The sequence below is a fragment of the Convolutriloba macropyga genome, unplaced genomic scaffold, assembly GCF_964194025.1.
Source record: "Convolutriloba macropyga unplaced genomic scaffold, txConMacr16.3 SCAFFOLD_492, whole genome shotgun sequence".
NCBI classification, from domain to species: domain Eukaryota; kingdom Metazoa; phylum Xenacoelomorpha; order Acoela; family Convolutidae; genus Convolutriloba; species Convolutriloba macropyga.
Window position 1 is genome coordinate 101,900 of NW_027452076.1, and position 18,468 is coordinate 120,367.

Below are 18,468 nucleotides of genomic sequence, written 5' to 3' on the forward strand. Positions count from 1 at the left end.
AACGTCCCTCGATTTCCGGATTACATCCCACAGTGCATGAGAGGCATGGCCGTGAACAGCGGTCCGCAATTGCGCTTAAACTGATATTCGTCTATCTAAACCACAGGCCAAGTAGTATTGTGATAAAGTTTAGCACAGAAGGCGCGGCGATTCTCTAATAGATACCAAATGGGGCAATTGTTGAAAATATCCGATTTCTTTGAAGTGATACAAGGATGATATACGATATCTTAAAAGTCATACAAGGATCGTACAATGAGATACCTTATGATTTGTATGACACCATATATAATCCTTGAAAGACAAAGAAATTGCGACCCGGACAGCCGAGATATTCTAATGTCAACCGAGAAATGACTATTGCGAAATAGACTTACAGTGCAATATAAATAGCGACAGATACAAAATTGCAGAGATGGAGCTGACAATGCAACTTATCAAACCCATTTTAAAGCCAAAATTTAAAGTGAATAAAAAATAACTTATAGAAAGACTTTACTTGCACTCACTAGAAGGAATGTGCAATTTGTACTAAGAGTAAGCAGCAGATTGGCAGAACTTCGAAATTTGAAAGTAAGCACCTTTCTTAAAACAATTACAATTATATTCAAATACATAAAAGCCATTAGGTGTGCCAACTGAGAGCAATATATAGGTTCAAGTATACTATTTAGGGAAACCAACTGGATCTAATGTTACTCAGTCACGAGAATGAAAAAAAAGAAAACAAATGCGGGCAAAACAACAAAAGGACTCGAATTTACGAAAACACATCCTAGAGAGCATAGAAACTATAACACTCTCTCTGAAAACATATGATCATGGAGCTTCATTTTGACAACAAAGTGTGTGTAGTAGTTGAATTTAAATTGCAAATTTTTCTGGTCTGTAATAAAAAAAGAAACACAGAATTTTTATTCCAGAAATCTCTCTGAAAACATGGAAGTGGAACTGGCCTTCCTTTGATTTGATTCAGACGTCTTTCAGCCGTTTGAGTTACGTAAGTGCGGAAAATTCAAAAACTGGACCAAAAAAGCATTGGGGCCATTTTTGATTTAAAAAAAAGCTAAATTGTAAAAATAATCAATTTTCAAGCTACAATTGTCGGATCAAGAGAGTAAGAAACCCTCCTCGCGGTCCTTAGGTGAAACCAATAGCGCTATTGTTAACAATATTAACAAATTTTAGCTAAATTAACGAAAAACTGAGGCAAAAAATTGCCTAGAATGTGAACAAAAACAACGGATATCAATCGAATGTTCAACAATCTTTGAACCTCGCTAACTGCCTGGAAAAAACGAAATTCAAAAAAATCACTTCAGTTCCATGCTCTACGACGAACAGGCTTTCTGATACCAAACACAATTCTCTACAAAGAATATATCGATCAATGAAAATTTATATAGATGAAAAAAAACCATTTGAGTATATATCCCCCCTCCCTAAAGTGGGTCGTGGGAACAATAAAAAGACGCCATGCCAGCCAAATTGGATTACATACTGAAAAACTTTTCCGACTGGCGCGCTTCGCAGCAGTAACGTCCCGCGATTTCCGGATTACATCCCACAGTGCATGAGAGGCATGGCCGTGAACAGCGGTCCGCAATTGCGCTTAAACTGATATTCGTCCATCTAAACCACAGGCCAAGTAGTATTGTGATAAAGTTTAGCACAGAAGGCGCGGCGATTCTCTAATAGATACCAAATGGGGCAATTGTTGAAAATATCCGATTTCATTGAAGTGATACAAGGATGATATACGATATCTTAGAAGTCATACAAAGATCGTACAATGAGATACGTTATGATTTGTATGACACCATATATAATCCTTGAAAGACAAAGAAATTGCGACCCGGACAGCCGAGATATTCTAATGTCAACCGAGAAATGACTATTGCGAAATAGACTTACAGTGCAAAATAGATAGCGACAGATACAAAATTGCAGAGATGGAGCTGAGAATGCAACTTATCAAACCCATTTTAAAGCCAAAATTTAAAGTGAATAAAAAATAACTTATAGAAAGACTTTACTTGCACTCACTAGAAGGAATGTGCAATTTGTACTAAGAGTAAGCAGCAGATTGGCAGAACTTCGAAATTTGAAAGTAAGCACCTTTCTTAAAACAATTACAATTATATTCAAATACATAAAAGCCATTAGGTGTGCCAACTGAGAGCAATATATAGGTTCAAGTATACTATTTAGGGAAACCAACTGGATCTAATGTTACTCAGTCACGAGAATGAAAAAAAAGAAAACAAATGCGGGCAAAACAACAAAAGGACTCGAATTTACGAAAACACATCCTAGAGAGCATAGAAACTATAACACTCTCTCTGAAAACATATGATCATGGAGCTTCATTTTGACAACAAAGTGTGTGTAGTAGTTGAATTTAAATTGCAAATTTTTCTGGTCTGTAATAAAAAAAAGAAACACAGAATTTTTATTCCAGAAATCTCTCTGAAAACATGGAAGTGGAACTGGCCTTCCTTTGATTTGATTCAGACGTCTTTCAGCCGTTTGAGTTACGTAAGTGCGGAAAATTCAAAAACTGGACCAAAAAAGCATTGGGGCCATTTTTGATTTAAAAAAAAGCTAAATTGTAAAAATAATCAATTTTCAAGCTACAATTGTCGGATCAAGAGAGTAAGAAACCCTCCTCGCGGTCCTTAGGTGAAACCAATAGCGCTATTGTTAACAATATTAACAAATTTTAGCTAAATTAACGAAAAACTGAGGAAAAAAATTGCCTAGAATGTGAACAAAAACAACGGATATCAATCGAATGTTCGACAATCTTTGAACCTCGCTAACTGCCTGGAAAAAACGAAATTCAAAAAAAATCACTTCAGTTCCATACTCTACGATGTACGGGCTTACTGATACCAAACAAAATTCTCTACAAGAATATATCGATCAATGAAAATTTACATAGATGAACAAAAAACCATTTGAGTATATATTCCCCCCTCCCTAAAGTGGGTCGTGGGAACAATAAAAGACGCCATGCCAGCCAAATTGGAATACATACTGAAAAACTTTTCCGACTGGCGCGCTTCGCAGCAGTAACGTCCCGCGATTTCCGGATTACATCCCACAGTGCATGAGAGGCATGGCCGTGAACAGCGGTCCGCAATTGCGCTTAAACTGATATTCGTCTATCTAAACCACAGGCCAAGTAGTATTGTGATAAAGTTTAGCACAGAAGGCGCGGCGATTCTCTAATAGATACCAAATGGGGCAATTGTTGAAAAGATCCGATTTCTTTGAAGTGATACAAGGATGATATACGATATCTTAGAAGTCATACAAGGATCGTACAATGAAATACGTTATGATTTGTATGACACAATATATAATCCTTGAATGACAAAAAAAATGCGACCCGGACAGCCGAGATATTCTAATGTCAACCGAGAAATGACTATTGCGAAATAGACTTACAGTGCAATATAAATAGCGACAGATACAAAATTGCAGAGATGGAGCTGACAATGCAACTTATCATACCCATTTTAAAATTATAACAGCCTTTATTATCTATACGTCCTTTATTGATTTAGAGTAATCAAATGATTTTAATATAAGTGCTCGCTGCGAATTAGTGTAAAAATGACATCACACCAATGAAAGTGTACGTAACCTACTATCGTTGGACGAATGAGAGCAATTTAGATCACGCCAGAACTCACAATGCACAAGTTGTGGGCCAAATTGAGGACAGGAGCACAAGTGGGTAAAGCGGTCTTCTAAAAAACCTAAATTGCCCCCATACTGTGAAGTTCTGTGGCGTGAGGTTTGGAGGTTTAAAACTAAAAAGTGCCCTTCATGACATAAGTTACGTCTCCGCTGCAGTTTTGGTAAATCGCATACTTAGATATTAAGACTTTCAGAGAACTGCTCTATGACTTGACGCCCTCCGTCTTTACCAGTTTATTCCGTTTTTCAAGAAAAATGCCACGAAAGAAATTTGTCGTTCGAGAAAAAATTGTTCGCAAAAAATTCTCATAAAGACCAACAGGACTAAAACAATTCTACATTAAAAGATGAACAAGATTGCTGGCTCTCTGGGTGAAAAAATTGAAAACGAAAAATGCCCTTAGACAACGAAACAAAAATTGAAAATCAACATAGCCGCAATACATTTATGCTTCTTACAATTTAGTAACCATAACAAGTGTTTCTTGATATACTTTTGCATTCTGAAAACATGATCTTCATAAATTCATCTTTTTTTGCGTCTAAGACAAATTTTGCAAAAGCATTCAGAAAGATTCAACGCAGTTTTCACAAGTCTTGTATAACCCAGAAGCAAAACCAGAAATTACACTAAAACATTCAATCGAATAACTAACTCAACTCTAACAAACATACCTGTATTCGCGAGGCAGCTTGCTCATTGGAATCTTTGACAGCACTCTTCCACGCATTCCTCACAAATTCAACGGTCTCATTCGGAACAGAGGGAACCTTGATCTCCTGTATCCTTCTAGAACTTTCTCGATTCTCATCACTCCTTCGAGCCGAGTTTGACCCTTCACCTGTTTTGGACCTTGCCTTTGCAGAAGACTTTGGTCGACTTGGAGGTCTCACGTATTTCTCTTGTTTCTCTTCAGCGCCAATATCAGGAAGTGCGTTCACTTTAACCCTATTTTGGTTAATTAAAGAATCGACAGAAACAAAAGTTTGAGCAACGTGCGTTTCTCCGTACTCGTGTTCTTCGCGGAGTTTAACTGACATCTCAAAATGCAAATCTAGCAAAGCTGTTTTTGTTGCAATGTACTCTAAAACAGCAGTGTTTTCGGTCCCATTTACGGGGTGCAATAGTTTAATAGCTGACTCCATCGACTCCAGCAGCTGCAACTGTGACAGACAGACAGACTGAAATTGGGGCGTTTTTTTAGTTTCTGGTGAGACTGTGTTTCGTCGCAGCTCCTCCTCATTGAATTGAATTAAGGACAGAAGTTCACTTCGAATCTTTGACCTAAAATTTCAGTGGTATTTGAAGCTAAAACGTGCATAATGACTCATTTTCCAAACCTAATTATATTATTGTGACCGATGCGATTGGGCTTGGGCTAACAGTTGAAGAACGGGATTCGCACAATTCAACAATTATTTCCAAATAGGGGGTTAGTGGTTACGTACAAGGTATCTTTGTCAACCACTAGTGGGTTGTCTTTGGCATTGAGAATTCTGATTCTGCCGAGAGATCCAAGGGACTCAATCAGAGACTCAGCCGTGTTGATTTCATTGCAACTACAGTCCATCACCTCCAAATTAATTGTAGTCTTCAAGCTTGGCAGCGAGTCAAGACTAAAACCCGTAAACGGTCATAATCGATTAGAATAACAATTTTTTCGGAATAAAACTAATAGAAACAAACGTTTTGGAGTCGCTTACTTCAATTGCATCAAGATGGATACACAATACGAAACCTCGAAAGTATACCCCGAAAACGTGAGACATCAGATTGATAGGCCCTTTTCCACGAGCAATTGAAACCTACTTAAACCAAATTGTAAGGAGACTGAAAAATTATACACAACTTTATATTCGTCGCACTTCAAGATGGGAATTCCATACAATTAAAAGAAGGATTCACTTTGCCAAAATACGTGAAACTTTTGGAAGCCCGCCAAACAATGGACAATTGAACCTCATTAAGTGATTAAGATCAGCAAAAATTGATTTCCAAATTGAATTTCATTAAATATTATAAAGTCCCCCCCCCCCCCCCCCCCCAGCAGTCTACTCGTAAATGATTCGCAAAATACGCTCAGCTTAATCCATGATAAATTCATAAAACGCGTCGCATAATTTACACGAAATACTTTTTACTGACTACTTTTACGGAAAACTTGGCAGAATTTGTACTATGTGATTCCCTTGCCAAACAGTACAATAGGTGCAAACATAAACCGACTAACGTCGGATGAATTGCTCTCAAACGATTGGCGAGGCGAAGAATTTGGAAAGGGCCACAGGCTAGAGAAACTTTTATGGTGCAAAAACTTCTAATTTGGGAGGGGTTCGAACCCTCTCCCTCTTCCATGAAAGTTAAGGACTTTACCCAATGCACTATATGTCCTACGACGTTAGGCTATCACAATCGGTTTTTATTTTAGACTTAATTTCTGAATGTACTCGATTCTAATTACTCAAAAAAGTACTAACAATACCAACTAACGTCGGGCGAATTGCTCTCAAACCACCGGCGAGCGGTTGGCTTCGTCAGTAGCCAACTCAAGTTAGTGAGGCTAGCTTCAGCTTGATTGAAGGGGCGTAGCGGGTTGTACACCGGGGCGGGGGATTGATGGTGGCACGGTGGGTGGGGTCTTTGTGTGGGGCTACGTTCTTACGGTCTGAACAATGTGCGGGGGTGGAGATAGGGGGCAGGGTGAAGTGTGGGGGTGGTGTGGGAAAGGGATGAAGTGGGTGGGAGGGTTGGGGTATGGGGGCCAAACACTAAGAACCGCTCTTCACACCATGAGCTTACGTCTCCAAAACGGTTTCTGTGAATCACATAATTGGAAACCAGTGAGCTGAGAGGCTCTAAGAGATCTTTAAGCCCTCTGAGCGCTACCTGTTTATCCCATTTTTGAGGACGAAAAGTCAAATGGTTCAGACAGAAAACCCGTCAAGTGACAAATTGCATAAAAAAGACCACCTGACTAATACAAGAAAACGGCCAAATATTATAACGGCCAAATATAACGGCCAAATATAAGAAAAGGGACAAACATAAAAAATAACACGTTTAAAATAGCTGCTCCACACTTCGTTCAAGAGAAATTAAATAAGCGAGCTTTATGAGTTTGTCTTTTCTTTTTTTTTAAATTTATAGATCACTCTTTTTGGCCTATACCGGTGTCCCCTTTTTCACCACTACTCTTTTAGCTCCCTATTTTTTTACCTTAAACTTAACAGCCCAATTTTCGATCAAAGGGATTAAATTAAAAAAGCTGTCTCGTCCCTACTTCGATTTTAAACACACGCAAGCTGTTTAACGACTCACTTCTGAAGTTCAGCAGTTTTGTGTTATTAAATCCTTTAATCTTTTGAATTGATAATTTTTCATTTGTACGTCGAAGTAGATAAGAGATTTCGGTATTAAACATATTTCGGGGTGAACAAATGGCAGGATTAAATGACTGAGGGGTAACTATAAACGGTTTTAAGTTAAAGGGGTTTAAATAAACCGGGGTGAAAAGAAAGCGAACAGCTTATACCATATATCAAAACTCCATATTGTATTTTTTAAAAGCAAACCAAAAAGCGATTGGTTTAAATTTTTTTCACAGAAAGAAAGCCGTGACTGACTTTTGCGTTCGAAAAAGTTCATTTGACTGAAAACTTCTTTATTGTGTGCTTTGAAATTAACTCTTTGATCGATGAAACCAAGTATAAAATCAATGTGGTAATTGTCAATTTTTATGTCCCAAACTATGTCATTCCTAAAAACAATTACCCCAAATTTTTACAATTCCAACTTTATTCATCCTGCAGCACTTTCTCTAGTTTTCTAGATTATTTTATCACTTCTGTAATTTTAACCGAGAACAGAATCACAACTGAATGGACCAAGGAAAAGTCACTTACAGTTACCATTGCTGCCTTTGAGAAAATATGTGTCGAGAAAAATGAACCTATTAAAAAACTTTGCAGAGAACAAACATAGCCCGCATATTGCCGGAATAGCTGCGAAATAGACTTCGGTGCCGTATTATAGATAAAAACAGATACACATCTAAAATTAAAAACAACACCGCTCAAAAAGCTATGTAGAAAAACATTCAGCGATGAATTAATAAAGCTTTTTCAAATTCATTCCGCATTAGGGACATTTATTACATACTTGAGTCCCTTTGACCATAAACTAATTCAAACTAAACTTGATTTTTGAAGTGCAAAAGCAGTTTTATTGAGTGAGCTAAGTCACGTAGGTTCAAAATCTAATAACGTAAATGAAATAAAAATTTCTGCTAGAGAGTGAGAAAAGACGTCACGTGCGCAAAAGCTGTTAGTGAGAATAATTAGTCATTCAGAAAATTTTGAATTTTTTCAGTTTTGCTGTGTGGACAAATGTTGAAGGAAAAAAAGAGCGTCAGGCAACGAAACAAAATAAAATAGCCAAAAGAACTCCTAAAATTACTCGAAGTAGAAAATTGACCATCCTCACTTACCTAATTGACCATCCCCACTTACCAGCCCACTCTGCCTAATTTTACTAAGCACCTTAGAAAACAGAAAATAGGAAAACTAACTAAACTGATACAGCATCTGGAAAAAATTAATTATAGATGGACCTAAAATACGATTGGTAAAAACCCTCTAGCACAGGTAGCTTGGAACAATAAAATATCAATTGACAGACATAATCATGAAATGGGTTCATAAAGAGAAACTCGAGGAAAGGGAAAAGAGATGACGACCGATAAGTAAAATTCTCTAAAACTCTCTAGAAATGCTAAATAAAATTGCCAAACCATTACATCGTGTTGATTAAAGCATCTTGTACATGTCAGCCACACATTATTTGACTTAAAAGTGATATACAACAAAATAAAAAAACAGACCTAGAAAAACATTAGAAAATTTGGATATTTTCCGTTTGAGCCACGCAGTACGTTTTAACCCCCCCCCCCCCCAGTTACAGAGCCCGCGTCACTAAATGGTAAATCATTATGAAAAAATATAGCACGTGCGTCGGGGGGTCGAAAAAAATATGCACCCACAAAGCTGGGAAGCACAAACGGAAAAGATTTTACTTAAACAAAATTCGAATTGGCGTTCAAAATATTAGCTTTGAAGATTCTTCACAGCCAATATTCGGCGCAAACTTTTTATAAAATTTTCTACTAGATCAGTCACTCATACAAAACGCAGGAGAGAAATACCAAAAAGACTATTGGAAACTGCCGAGAAAAAAATTGTAATTTATTTCAGTGAAAAGTGCCATGTCTAGACTTGAAAAGTCCCCTCATAGTAACAACGCCTATAAAATAATTATTCATTAAGAATTGACCTAGAAAAACTACAGCGAAAAGCCTAGGATCAGAAGAAATAGGCAAAAACCATAAATAGCAAAAAATAAATCGGCAAAAGTTGCTCAGTTTTAGCCAATTTTCTTCAAAAATATTTGAAAAAAATCAATCAAACTCAAAAAACACCAACAACTAATATGAGCCACACAACAGACGCAAATGCAATAAGAAAGAGGAAAAAATGGCCAGAAAAGCTTAAAACAGTGCAAACTTGACTCTGTAACTGTAGTATTAGCTTCAGATGTTCAAAAATGATTCCAAACTCACTACCACTGGTTTAAATAATTATGAGAAACATTATTGATAGAAAATTTTGGAGTCTGCCAAAAAAGGCGCCGACGCACGTGATCAATAAATTTCGCTCGCTTAGAAAGAAAATTTCAAACGTACGTTTTCTCTCTCTCTCAGAAAATGATATAAACAAAAACCTCTTTCTTCTCTCTCCTATTCAATTCATTCAGCCGCTTGAGATAAATACAGATTTTTCACATGCGGCTTTGACTTTTGAATCCTGTTTTAAAATCACTCCAAAATATTATCGATCAAGAAATAAGTGCATATATTTAGCAATCATAGCTGAAAAACTTTACACAATTTTCCTTCTTTCTAACGAAAAACGAAAATAAAAGTGAAATAGAAGTGAAAAAACATTACAGAGATTAGAGAAATTAAAATACTTTGCAAAAACTGTCAAAACATTACATTATTTCAAAAATATATAATTTTAATAAAGAACGAAATTTCCTTGAATCTCAAATACTAAACATAAAAAAAACAAATGACTGTTTAATAGCGCGAAGTTAAAACACTTGCTGTAAACAAAAAGACGTTTCCTACCAACTAAAAACAAAAAAGCAATATTCGACAAACATTGCAAAAAACGGATTAGTAGGTGTACAATTTTACAAAACAAACTCCTCACGCTCAAAAGAGTAGAGTTGTTCAAAACACGCATTGCCAAACGAACATTGCCATATACTTTGATTTCTCACAATAAAATTCACTCAAATATCCAAAAAAACCTAAATGGAAAAAAATCAAAAAATCAACTATAAAACAGAAATATCTGCAAATTAAAACAATTATTAAGGATTAAAAAGAATTATTAGGATCTCGAGTATCAATTTCTCCAAGTCACAAGTTAATGCATCACCGATCAAAAACTATTTTTACAAAAAAACCAAATTACAACTTTGAGCCAAAATTGAGTCAAATGGACAAAAAAACGTCTTATTACGGTTATCTATATTCGCCATACTATCAAAAATATTTTTAAAAGTTAAAAAGTCATTCAATGAACGCAGCGCAAGATCAAAAAACTTCTCTGGGCTAGCAAAAATCTGTTCAGCATGACGGCCTTTCTCACTTTTGCTTTCAGGTCAAGATGTCGCATGACTTCCTGTAAAAAAGAACATAGCCGGCAGATTGCAGGAAAATAGCCGCGATAGACGCTTGTGGCGTTACACGAATTGCAACAACTAAAGAAATAAAATAGACAGATCGACCACCAGTCCTTTAATAGACCACTAGACTTTTCGGGTTAGCTTCGGACTGTCATTTTTTGAGACACATAAGCTCTATAAGTAGAAAGCCCTAATAGGGCTTTTATCAATTAGGATCTTTTCTGTTTGTGCCTCCTCAGCTTAGTGGGCGCATATTATTTGCAACCCCCCCCCCCCCCCCCAATGCACGTGCAATATTTGGAAGGGGGCACAAACGGAAAAGATCCCAAAATTAATATTCGAAATCAAAAACTCAAGACTCTAACATTCAAGAATTAGGGCATATGTCTGGCACTACTTAGATGCACACTACTGATCTTTAATAAGTAAATGTTCATAAAAATTAAAGTTTCATAAGTGAGCTCAGAAGTTATTTTTTTGAGCGAGGTAAGTCACTGAAAAAGTCAATTCCTAGAAGTCACGGTAAGACAATACAAAAATCTGTTAGACGAAGTAAAAAAACATAGAAGGACAAGTTCTGAAATACAATCCAAGGAATTGAATGAAAAACAGGCCTAATGTACCTGACCAGCAGATCAATTGAACAATTCCAGCCAAAAAGACGAAATCTCGAAAGTTGAGAAACTAAAAGAATCAAACTAAACAAAAAAACAACAATTCCTAAAACTCTTGAAGCTTTTAACCTGAAGGCTATTTATGATACAATGCAAAATAGTCATCAACTCACGCAAAAGACTTGAAAGAGATTAATTTGATACTAAAGGTAGATAATCTCGAAAAAAAAACGACGAATGCTTCAAAAAGAAATGTGAAAAATGCTTCAAATGAAAAGAAAAAATTTAAAGATATTTTTCGAAAATGTGTCTGAAAAAGGCTCAAATTCATTTTTTCTCTGATCAGTTCTGTCTTGTAACTCATCTGCAACATTTAAAAAGTTTCGTTGGCCAATAAAGATAGTTAAACTCATAAAATGACAAAAAAAATTCAAAAAATTTGAAAACAATCAAAAAAACTAAAATTGCAAGCTTTATTTAAACAATTACTTATATGTGAAATCTAAAAATACAGAAAACTATTTTGTTGCAACTAGAAACGCTCTAGCAAACTCAATAGCAGCAAACCCCTGGCCACTGAGGAAGAAGACTAAAACTTCAGGAAGTCAAAGAAAAAATTACAATTTGAAAATTGCTAAAATTCGTAATATTAAAATCTTGAAACACGTCCCCATTACCACTAGAAACTATGCAGTAGCCTATTATTAAAACCTAAAGGAAATGTTTTGGCTGTCCAGGTTGGAGAAAAATAAAAATTGACAATTTTAAAAAATTTGAAAAAATTGGCTTATGCCATGGCCAATAAAAATTTTGCAGTAAACTATTAGCAAATCCTAGACGAGATTTCTTGCCCCCTGGAGCTGGAAAACTTGAATAATGGCAATTAATGTCAGATAATTGGAAAAAATTGCAAAAAATTGGTAAAATTTGTGAAGTTGAAAACCATTCCATTACAACTAGAAACTATAAAATAACCTATTATTGTGACACCAAGAGCTGAAACAACAAAAATATTCAAAAAACTTGAGAATAAATTACCGTGTTTATGTTTGGTGTAGCAATACATATAGCTCTTAAAATGGCCATAAAAAGTAATTACGTCTTGCAAAAGACCTTTACCAACTTTTACAAACCTCAATTTCAGACTGGCCCAAAAAATCCGAAAAAAAGAAGGAAAAATTACAACATTTTGGGCTCAAAAACTTCTGAAAATGACCTGTTAACCTTGAATTACGGCCTTCCCAGTAGCTTCACCACTCTAAGCACTTGAAGAACTACTAAACGCGGCTAAGGGCCTCTAATGAAACTTGATGCCCGCTGAGCTTTACCTGTTTATTCCGTTTTGAAATCTCAAAGTCATGAAAAAAGGTGTAAAAACATCTTACAAAATTAAAAAAACATAGCCGGAAGAATTCCGGAAACGACTCGAAAGAAAAAACGAACGCCCCTAACAAACATAAAACTTATTCTACTGATTGACCACAATAACTAACATAAAGCTTATCCTTCTGAATAACACTTATCACTTTAAAACAAAAAAAAAAGAACAATGAAAAAATAACTGACCAGAAAGACGATGAAGCACGTGATAAAAATTTTACATTGAGTTGCAAGTTTAAAAACAACTTTTGGCGAAGACACATGCAATAGGTTTAGTTTAATTTTGTTGAATCACTGCTATTTGAGACAAAAACCGAACACAAATTCAAGTAGAAGGTAAAAGAAAGGAAATGAAAAACAAAACCAAAAATATGTTGTAAAAAAACAAAAAAATGGGCCACAAATAATGAATCAAATACCATTATGCTGATTTCAAATCATTATTTCAAAAAACTATAATACTACATCTGGTCAAGTGTCCACCAATCCAAATCATTGTCTATTTATCTGAGTAAAAACGAAGAACGAAAAAAATAGAAAAAAATTTAGTGATTAAGAAAAGTTAGTGATATTTGTCATTGAAAAGTGCACTAAATATATTTCAACAAAACTTCTAGAAAAGCTCCTATCAAAAGCTAGAACACTAAAAACTAGCAAAAACAAGACAATCAACAGAATTCAGCAAAAATTCCAAAAAAAAACACCAAAATTCGCGGAACTCTTCATAAAAGTTACTCAATTATCTTTAACAAAATGATTCAAAACTGAAATCAAAATCATCAACACGCATCAGAGACAACTAATTTGGATTATAGGCATCCCCAAATGCTATAAAAAATTGAAGAACACAAAGGGCATTTTAAAAAAAATTGAAAAAAAAATCATAGAAAAAATTGAGCTTTTTTTTTAATTTCACGGGAGCACATAGACCCAAAAAACGTTAATTGGAGCGAATTAGTACTGGAAGACTACAAAAAAAGCAAAAAATTAAGGAAAATAATTCAAAATTTTTCAGTTTTTTGTCATTTTTCTAAACAAAAAAATCGTTTCAAACCTAAGAAAATGTAATCACTTGGTATCTAAAAACTCAGTAACTAACATGCGTCTATTCAAAGCCATTACAAAGCATTTTAACAAAACAAAACGCAAAAAATTGCTAAAATTCGCCTAAAATTCAGCAAAATAGCTGAAAAACCAGCAAAATGGTATAAAAATCTTATTAATGACCAGAAACTTACAAACCACTATTAAAACAACCCTAAGCATCACACAATATCATAATCAGACTTCTAAACCAAAAAAATAACAAAAAAACGATTTTAAAAAGCCGCATGTGAACAAAAAAATTTCGCTCGCTTAGAGAAAATTTTTTCACACACCAATTTATCGCTCTCTCAAAAACAGCGGTATGAACAAAAACCACTCTCTTTTCGCTCCACTCTTCAATTTTGTTCAGCACAAAAACCACTCCAAATTTTTTCACGCGTTTCATTTCCCGCTTTAAAAATCACTCCAATAAAACTGATTAAAAAAAGGACTTCTCCAATACTCCTCTTCGAATCGTAAAAAAGACAGAGCACCAATACAATCCAATTCTTGGATTGTAAAAAAAAATTTAGGAGCGCTATAATAGCCGCCTAGAATTGAGGACGCGGCTATTAAAAAGACCGATAGAAAACCAATACTCTTCGAGGCGTAAAACTCAGCATACAGCTATAAGAAAATGATTCAAATTTCAACAAAAAGTTCTACGAAGTTAAAAAGTTCTACGAAGAAGTCTCAAACTTCAAAATAAACCGTCAAAAACAGACAAAACCGACTAACGTCCGAAGAACTGCACTCGAACAACCAACGAGAGTCAATTTTATTGCTGCCTTCCTCCGTCCCGATTGGGGTGACTGGCTGAGAGGGCGGATTAGTTTACTCTCGCTTTTCAAATGACGTTATTATAGGTTATTATTGAGCATTATTGTTATTAACTTTAACAATTGAGACATTTCGGTGCATTTGTCGTCTGACTATAATTAAGAAACTGCTGCGAATTGAGTTCAACTGCTGACAGTTGTGAATGACAAAACAATTTAGATAAAGCAAAACTCAAAAAAAATCTCGAAAAATTAAAAACGACCAGGCCAGAATTTTGCATAAAAATTACAATAATTCTTCGAGCTCCATGCGAGAGCAATTAAAACCGGGAGGATTAAAAAAACTGGGAAGTTGCATTTACCTTTTAGAACTGCAACATAAAACATAAATCAATTAACGTCGGAAAAATTGCTCACTAACGACAGGCGGGGTAATTTAATTCCGGGGGCTGTAGCAAAGAAAAACTTTTTGTGTGTGCAAAAAATTATTCATTATTGCAACGCTCTTTATGGGTGCAAAAAAAACTTTTAGTCAATATTGCAACGCAGCCTTAATTTCTCAATACGAGCAAATCAGATCAAGCAAAAAATCGAGCAGTCAAGCGTAAAAGAGTCACTCAAGAAACGGTCAAGCGAAAATTTTGCATTAATAAAGACACGGGTTTACAATGATCGCTTCAAACTTTATTCGAGAGCAATTAAACATCCACTAATCTTCAATTTATTTAAGCAGTAGGAATTTTAGAAAGGTTAAGATGAGAGTAGCACCTCTAAAATCGGTTGTACAAAATACCACTGGACTTGAAGCGCAAAAAACAGCTGGTAACGCTCAACATAACGTTTTCAATTTTTAAGACCAAATTTTGCTTATTTCAATGGTTTAAATGTTTAGAAATTCTACATTCGGAGCTGACCACAAAATTTAAAGATTGATTTCAATACCTGTTCCTGGAAAGGTTCAATGTTCTGAGCAACGGAAGCCAGCAAATGGATAAAGTAGCCGCAGAAGATATGCAGTTGGATCCGAGATCAACATGGCGAAGCAGCACGTTGTTGGTTAGACGAGGCATCTAAACATATTGTCTTTGTTGATTACCACTAATGTCAATTATGATCATTATAAACCAGGAACAATCGCTTCCCAGAGAAATCGGACTAAACAGATGAATTATATAAGGAAAAAATTTCTTCACCACAACAAACCATATCCAAAATACAGTATGCTCACCTCTTGAATTGCGTTTCCCGAAGCAACCAAAACTTGTAACACAGCTAGAGATTCAATTTCATCTAAGGCAGTGATGTGATTGGACGACACGTCAAGGGTAGTTAGACTGCTGACCAATGAGAGTCCTCGTGTGGATATTAATTGATTGGCTGAGATATTGAGCTGCTGGAGTCTTTTTAAACCAACAAGAGAGCCTATATCAACACAACTGAGCAGCAATGTCACCGATTAATAGTATCGTTATTCATCAAAAGCTGTCAAAGGCTCACTCGCGGAAAAATTTCAAGTCACTCGTACAAAAATTTCAATTTCAGTAGATGGATTCCTGGTATCATGCAAAATCCCTAGCAAACTTAAAAGTTCACAAATGCTAGGAAAAAAACACCTGCAATATTGCAGGAAAATAGCCGTGATTGATTCCCATGACCCGAATTAGGCCTGAAACAAGAAAATGAAAATATAAACCTACTAACGTCGGATGAATTGCTCTCGAACGACAGGCGGGGGATTTAATTTAAAGGGGGTGTGGCTTAGAAAAGTTTTTTGGGTGCAAAAACGACGCTAAAAGTTTTCGAACTCCTGACCTCTACCTTGGCAGTATGACATCTTAACCACTCAGCTACAACGCCTTTGCTTTTCTTTCTCTCACCAGCGCTTCCATTTTAGCAACAAACTTTATTTCAGATCGACAGCAACTTAGGTCATTCAAAAATTATGAACTTAAGCGTGAAAAGGTCACTATGGAAGTCAAAGAAAGTTCCAGAACAAAAACAGTCCAGCAAAAATTTTGCATAAAAAACAAGATTGACTATAATAATTGCTTCAAACTTCGTTCGAGAGCAATTCAAAATGATTATTTTCTTACAAAATATTGAAAAATTGTAGAGTTATTTCGATTCACTAATAATTACGAAACTTACTCTTGCTTCTTAATGAGTAGCACCAGTGCCAAACATAGCTGGCAGATTGCCAGAAATCAGCCGCCATAGATTCGTAGATCGAAAGTCTTAAAAAAACAGTAAAAGACAGACCAAAAAAATTCGTCTTTTCATTGAAGGCTGATCTGTTACATTTGGATTAAAAATCTGTATAAGTTATTGCTGCCTCTATTAGCTGATCTCAAATAATCTTCATTTAAATAGATACACACCCATTTGACCTTATCTCTTTGAATTAAAGTAAATAAAAGTCAATTTCAAAAAGATGAAGTCATTTTTGAGAGTGAGGTAAGTCAAGTGTGACCAAAAATTTAATCACACGCATGAACAAAAAAACTCGCTCCACTAATAGCAAAAAAAATGACGTCACACATGCAATTCAGTTGAAATTGCATGAACCAATGAACAAAAAGTGGCTGTGACGTCATATGGTCGTAACAAAAATCATGACGACGAAATAAAAAAAACCAAGAGAAGGCCAATAATAGCCCCAGCTATCGCTGTGCGGCTATTAAACCGGGTATTTAAACCGGGCATTACACCGGGTAATTTCTACAAATTAATACATTTAAGTAGCGGTCATCTAAAACGGGGCCTTGTGGGTTTATCCCTTTTCAGATTTTGATTTCGTTTTTGGACATTGGGTGCATTCTTTCTGAATTGCTTTTCTCCTTAAAATATTGAGCCAATTGATCGAAGCACGCAACGCATAGAGAAGTCCGAAAAAATTAACGCAAAATAGTATTACAAAAAAACATAACCGACTAATCGTAAGAAGAATTGCTCTTGAACGACTAGTGGGAGCTCTGATCAATTGCAGCCTGCTTCAGTCGGGGGGGGGGGGGGGGGGGGTGGGGGGGAGCCTAAATGGGGTTAAGAAGTTCTATAGTGGGCTTCAAATAACGACATTAGAGGTTAACATATAACATTATTAAAATTTAAAGTGAAAAATTGCATTAGTTTCGGCGCACTTTTCATTTGACTTTTAAAATTAAATTGCCGCCAATTGAGTTCAGCTGCTTGAAATTGTGATAGAGAGAGTTTTAGATCACGCGAAATGCAAAAAGTCAAGGGCGTAAAAGTCACTCAAAAGTCAAAATTGTCAAGCGAAAATTTTGCATAAGACACACGTTTACAATAATTGCTATGAACTACGTTCAAGAGCAATTAACCAACTAAAGTCGGACGAACTGCTCTCAAACAGCCGCGGTCAGCTTCGGTAGTTGCCAGCTGGGGCTGAGGGCTGCTAGCATTTGGGGGGGGGGGGGGGGTCGTGAGCGGAGTGGGGGTCAAGCAATGAGGGAGAGCTGGACGGGAGCGGCTCCAAATCGCCGGGTTAGAGGAGGGTGGACGGGGGTTGCGAGTCTTTCAAGACCAGAAAACGCCCTTCACACCCTGAAATGTTCCCAAATTTTCGGTGAAATGCATACTTAGAGACTAGTAAGGCAAAAGGCTCTAAGCGAGCTAAGGCTCTAAGAGAGCTACTTGACGACTTAATGTACTTCGAGCACCACCTATTTCATCCGTTTTTGAGGGCAAAAAGTCAATTGAATCAGTCGAAAATCGCATGAAAACACCGGACTAATATAATTGCTACAACTTTGTTTGAGAACTATTGACAAGGATTTATATATACACTTAATGAAATGAATCATCACTGTTTGATGCTCATTGGAGGAAAAGTTAAAACACCCGGCAGATTGCCGGAAAATAGCCGCCGTTGATTCCCATAACTCTATTGGGATTGAAAGAAAAAAAAATATCAACAAAAATTGATATTTGTACAAAAGCATTTTTAAGTGCAATTTATTTTGATGTAATTTCGTAGGTGAACATACTCCTGTCTCTCAGTGAGAGGCTACAGGGTCTAGCATCAATACCAATAAGCATTATAGATAGTAACTAAAACTTATGACAACTAAGTTCAAGTACCGGGCATCTAAAAATGGGCTTTATGGGTTTATCCCGTTTCTATCTCTGACTT

General features: G+C 36.0%; 1 protein-coding gene across 1 annotated transcript in view; it reads right to left on the bottom strand.

The window, feature by feature from the left end:
* LOC142357166 (uncharacterized) overlaps positions 1-15,740 on the bottom strand; it is a gene marked incomplete at its 5' end in the record, with an annotated part of 37,660 nt that extends 21,920 nt beyond the window's left edge. The window contains 4 exons of the mRNA XM_075408845.1: positions 4,384-4,993; positions 5,158-5,325; positions 15,261-15,388; positions 15,547-15,740. Of these exons, the coding sequence (XP_075264960.1) occupies positions 4,384-4,993; positions 5,158-5,325; positions 15,261-15,388; positions 15,547-15,740 (1,100 nt within the window). The remainder of the gene's footprint in view (positions 1-4,383; positions 4,994-5,157; positions 5,326-15,260; positions 15,389-15,546) is intronic.
* Between the last annotated feature and the right edge of the window lie 2,728 nt (positions 15,741-18,468).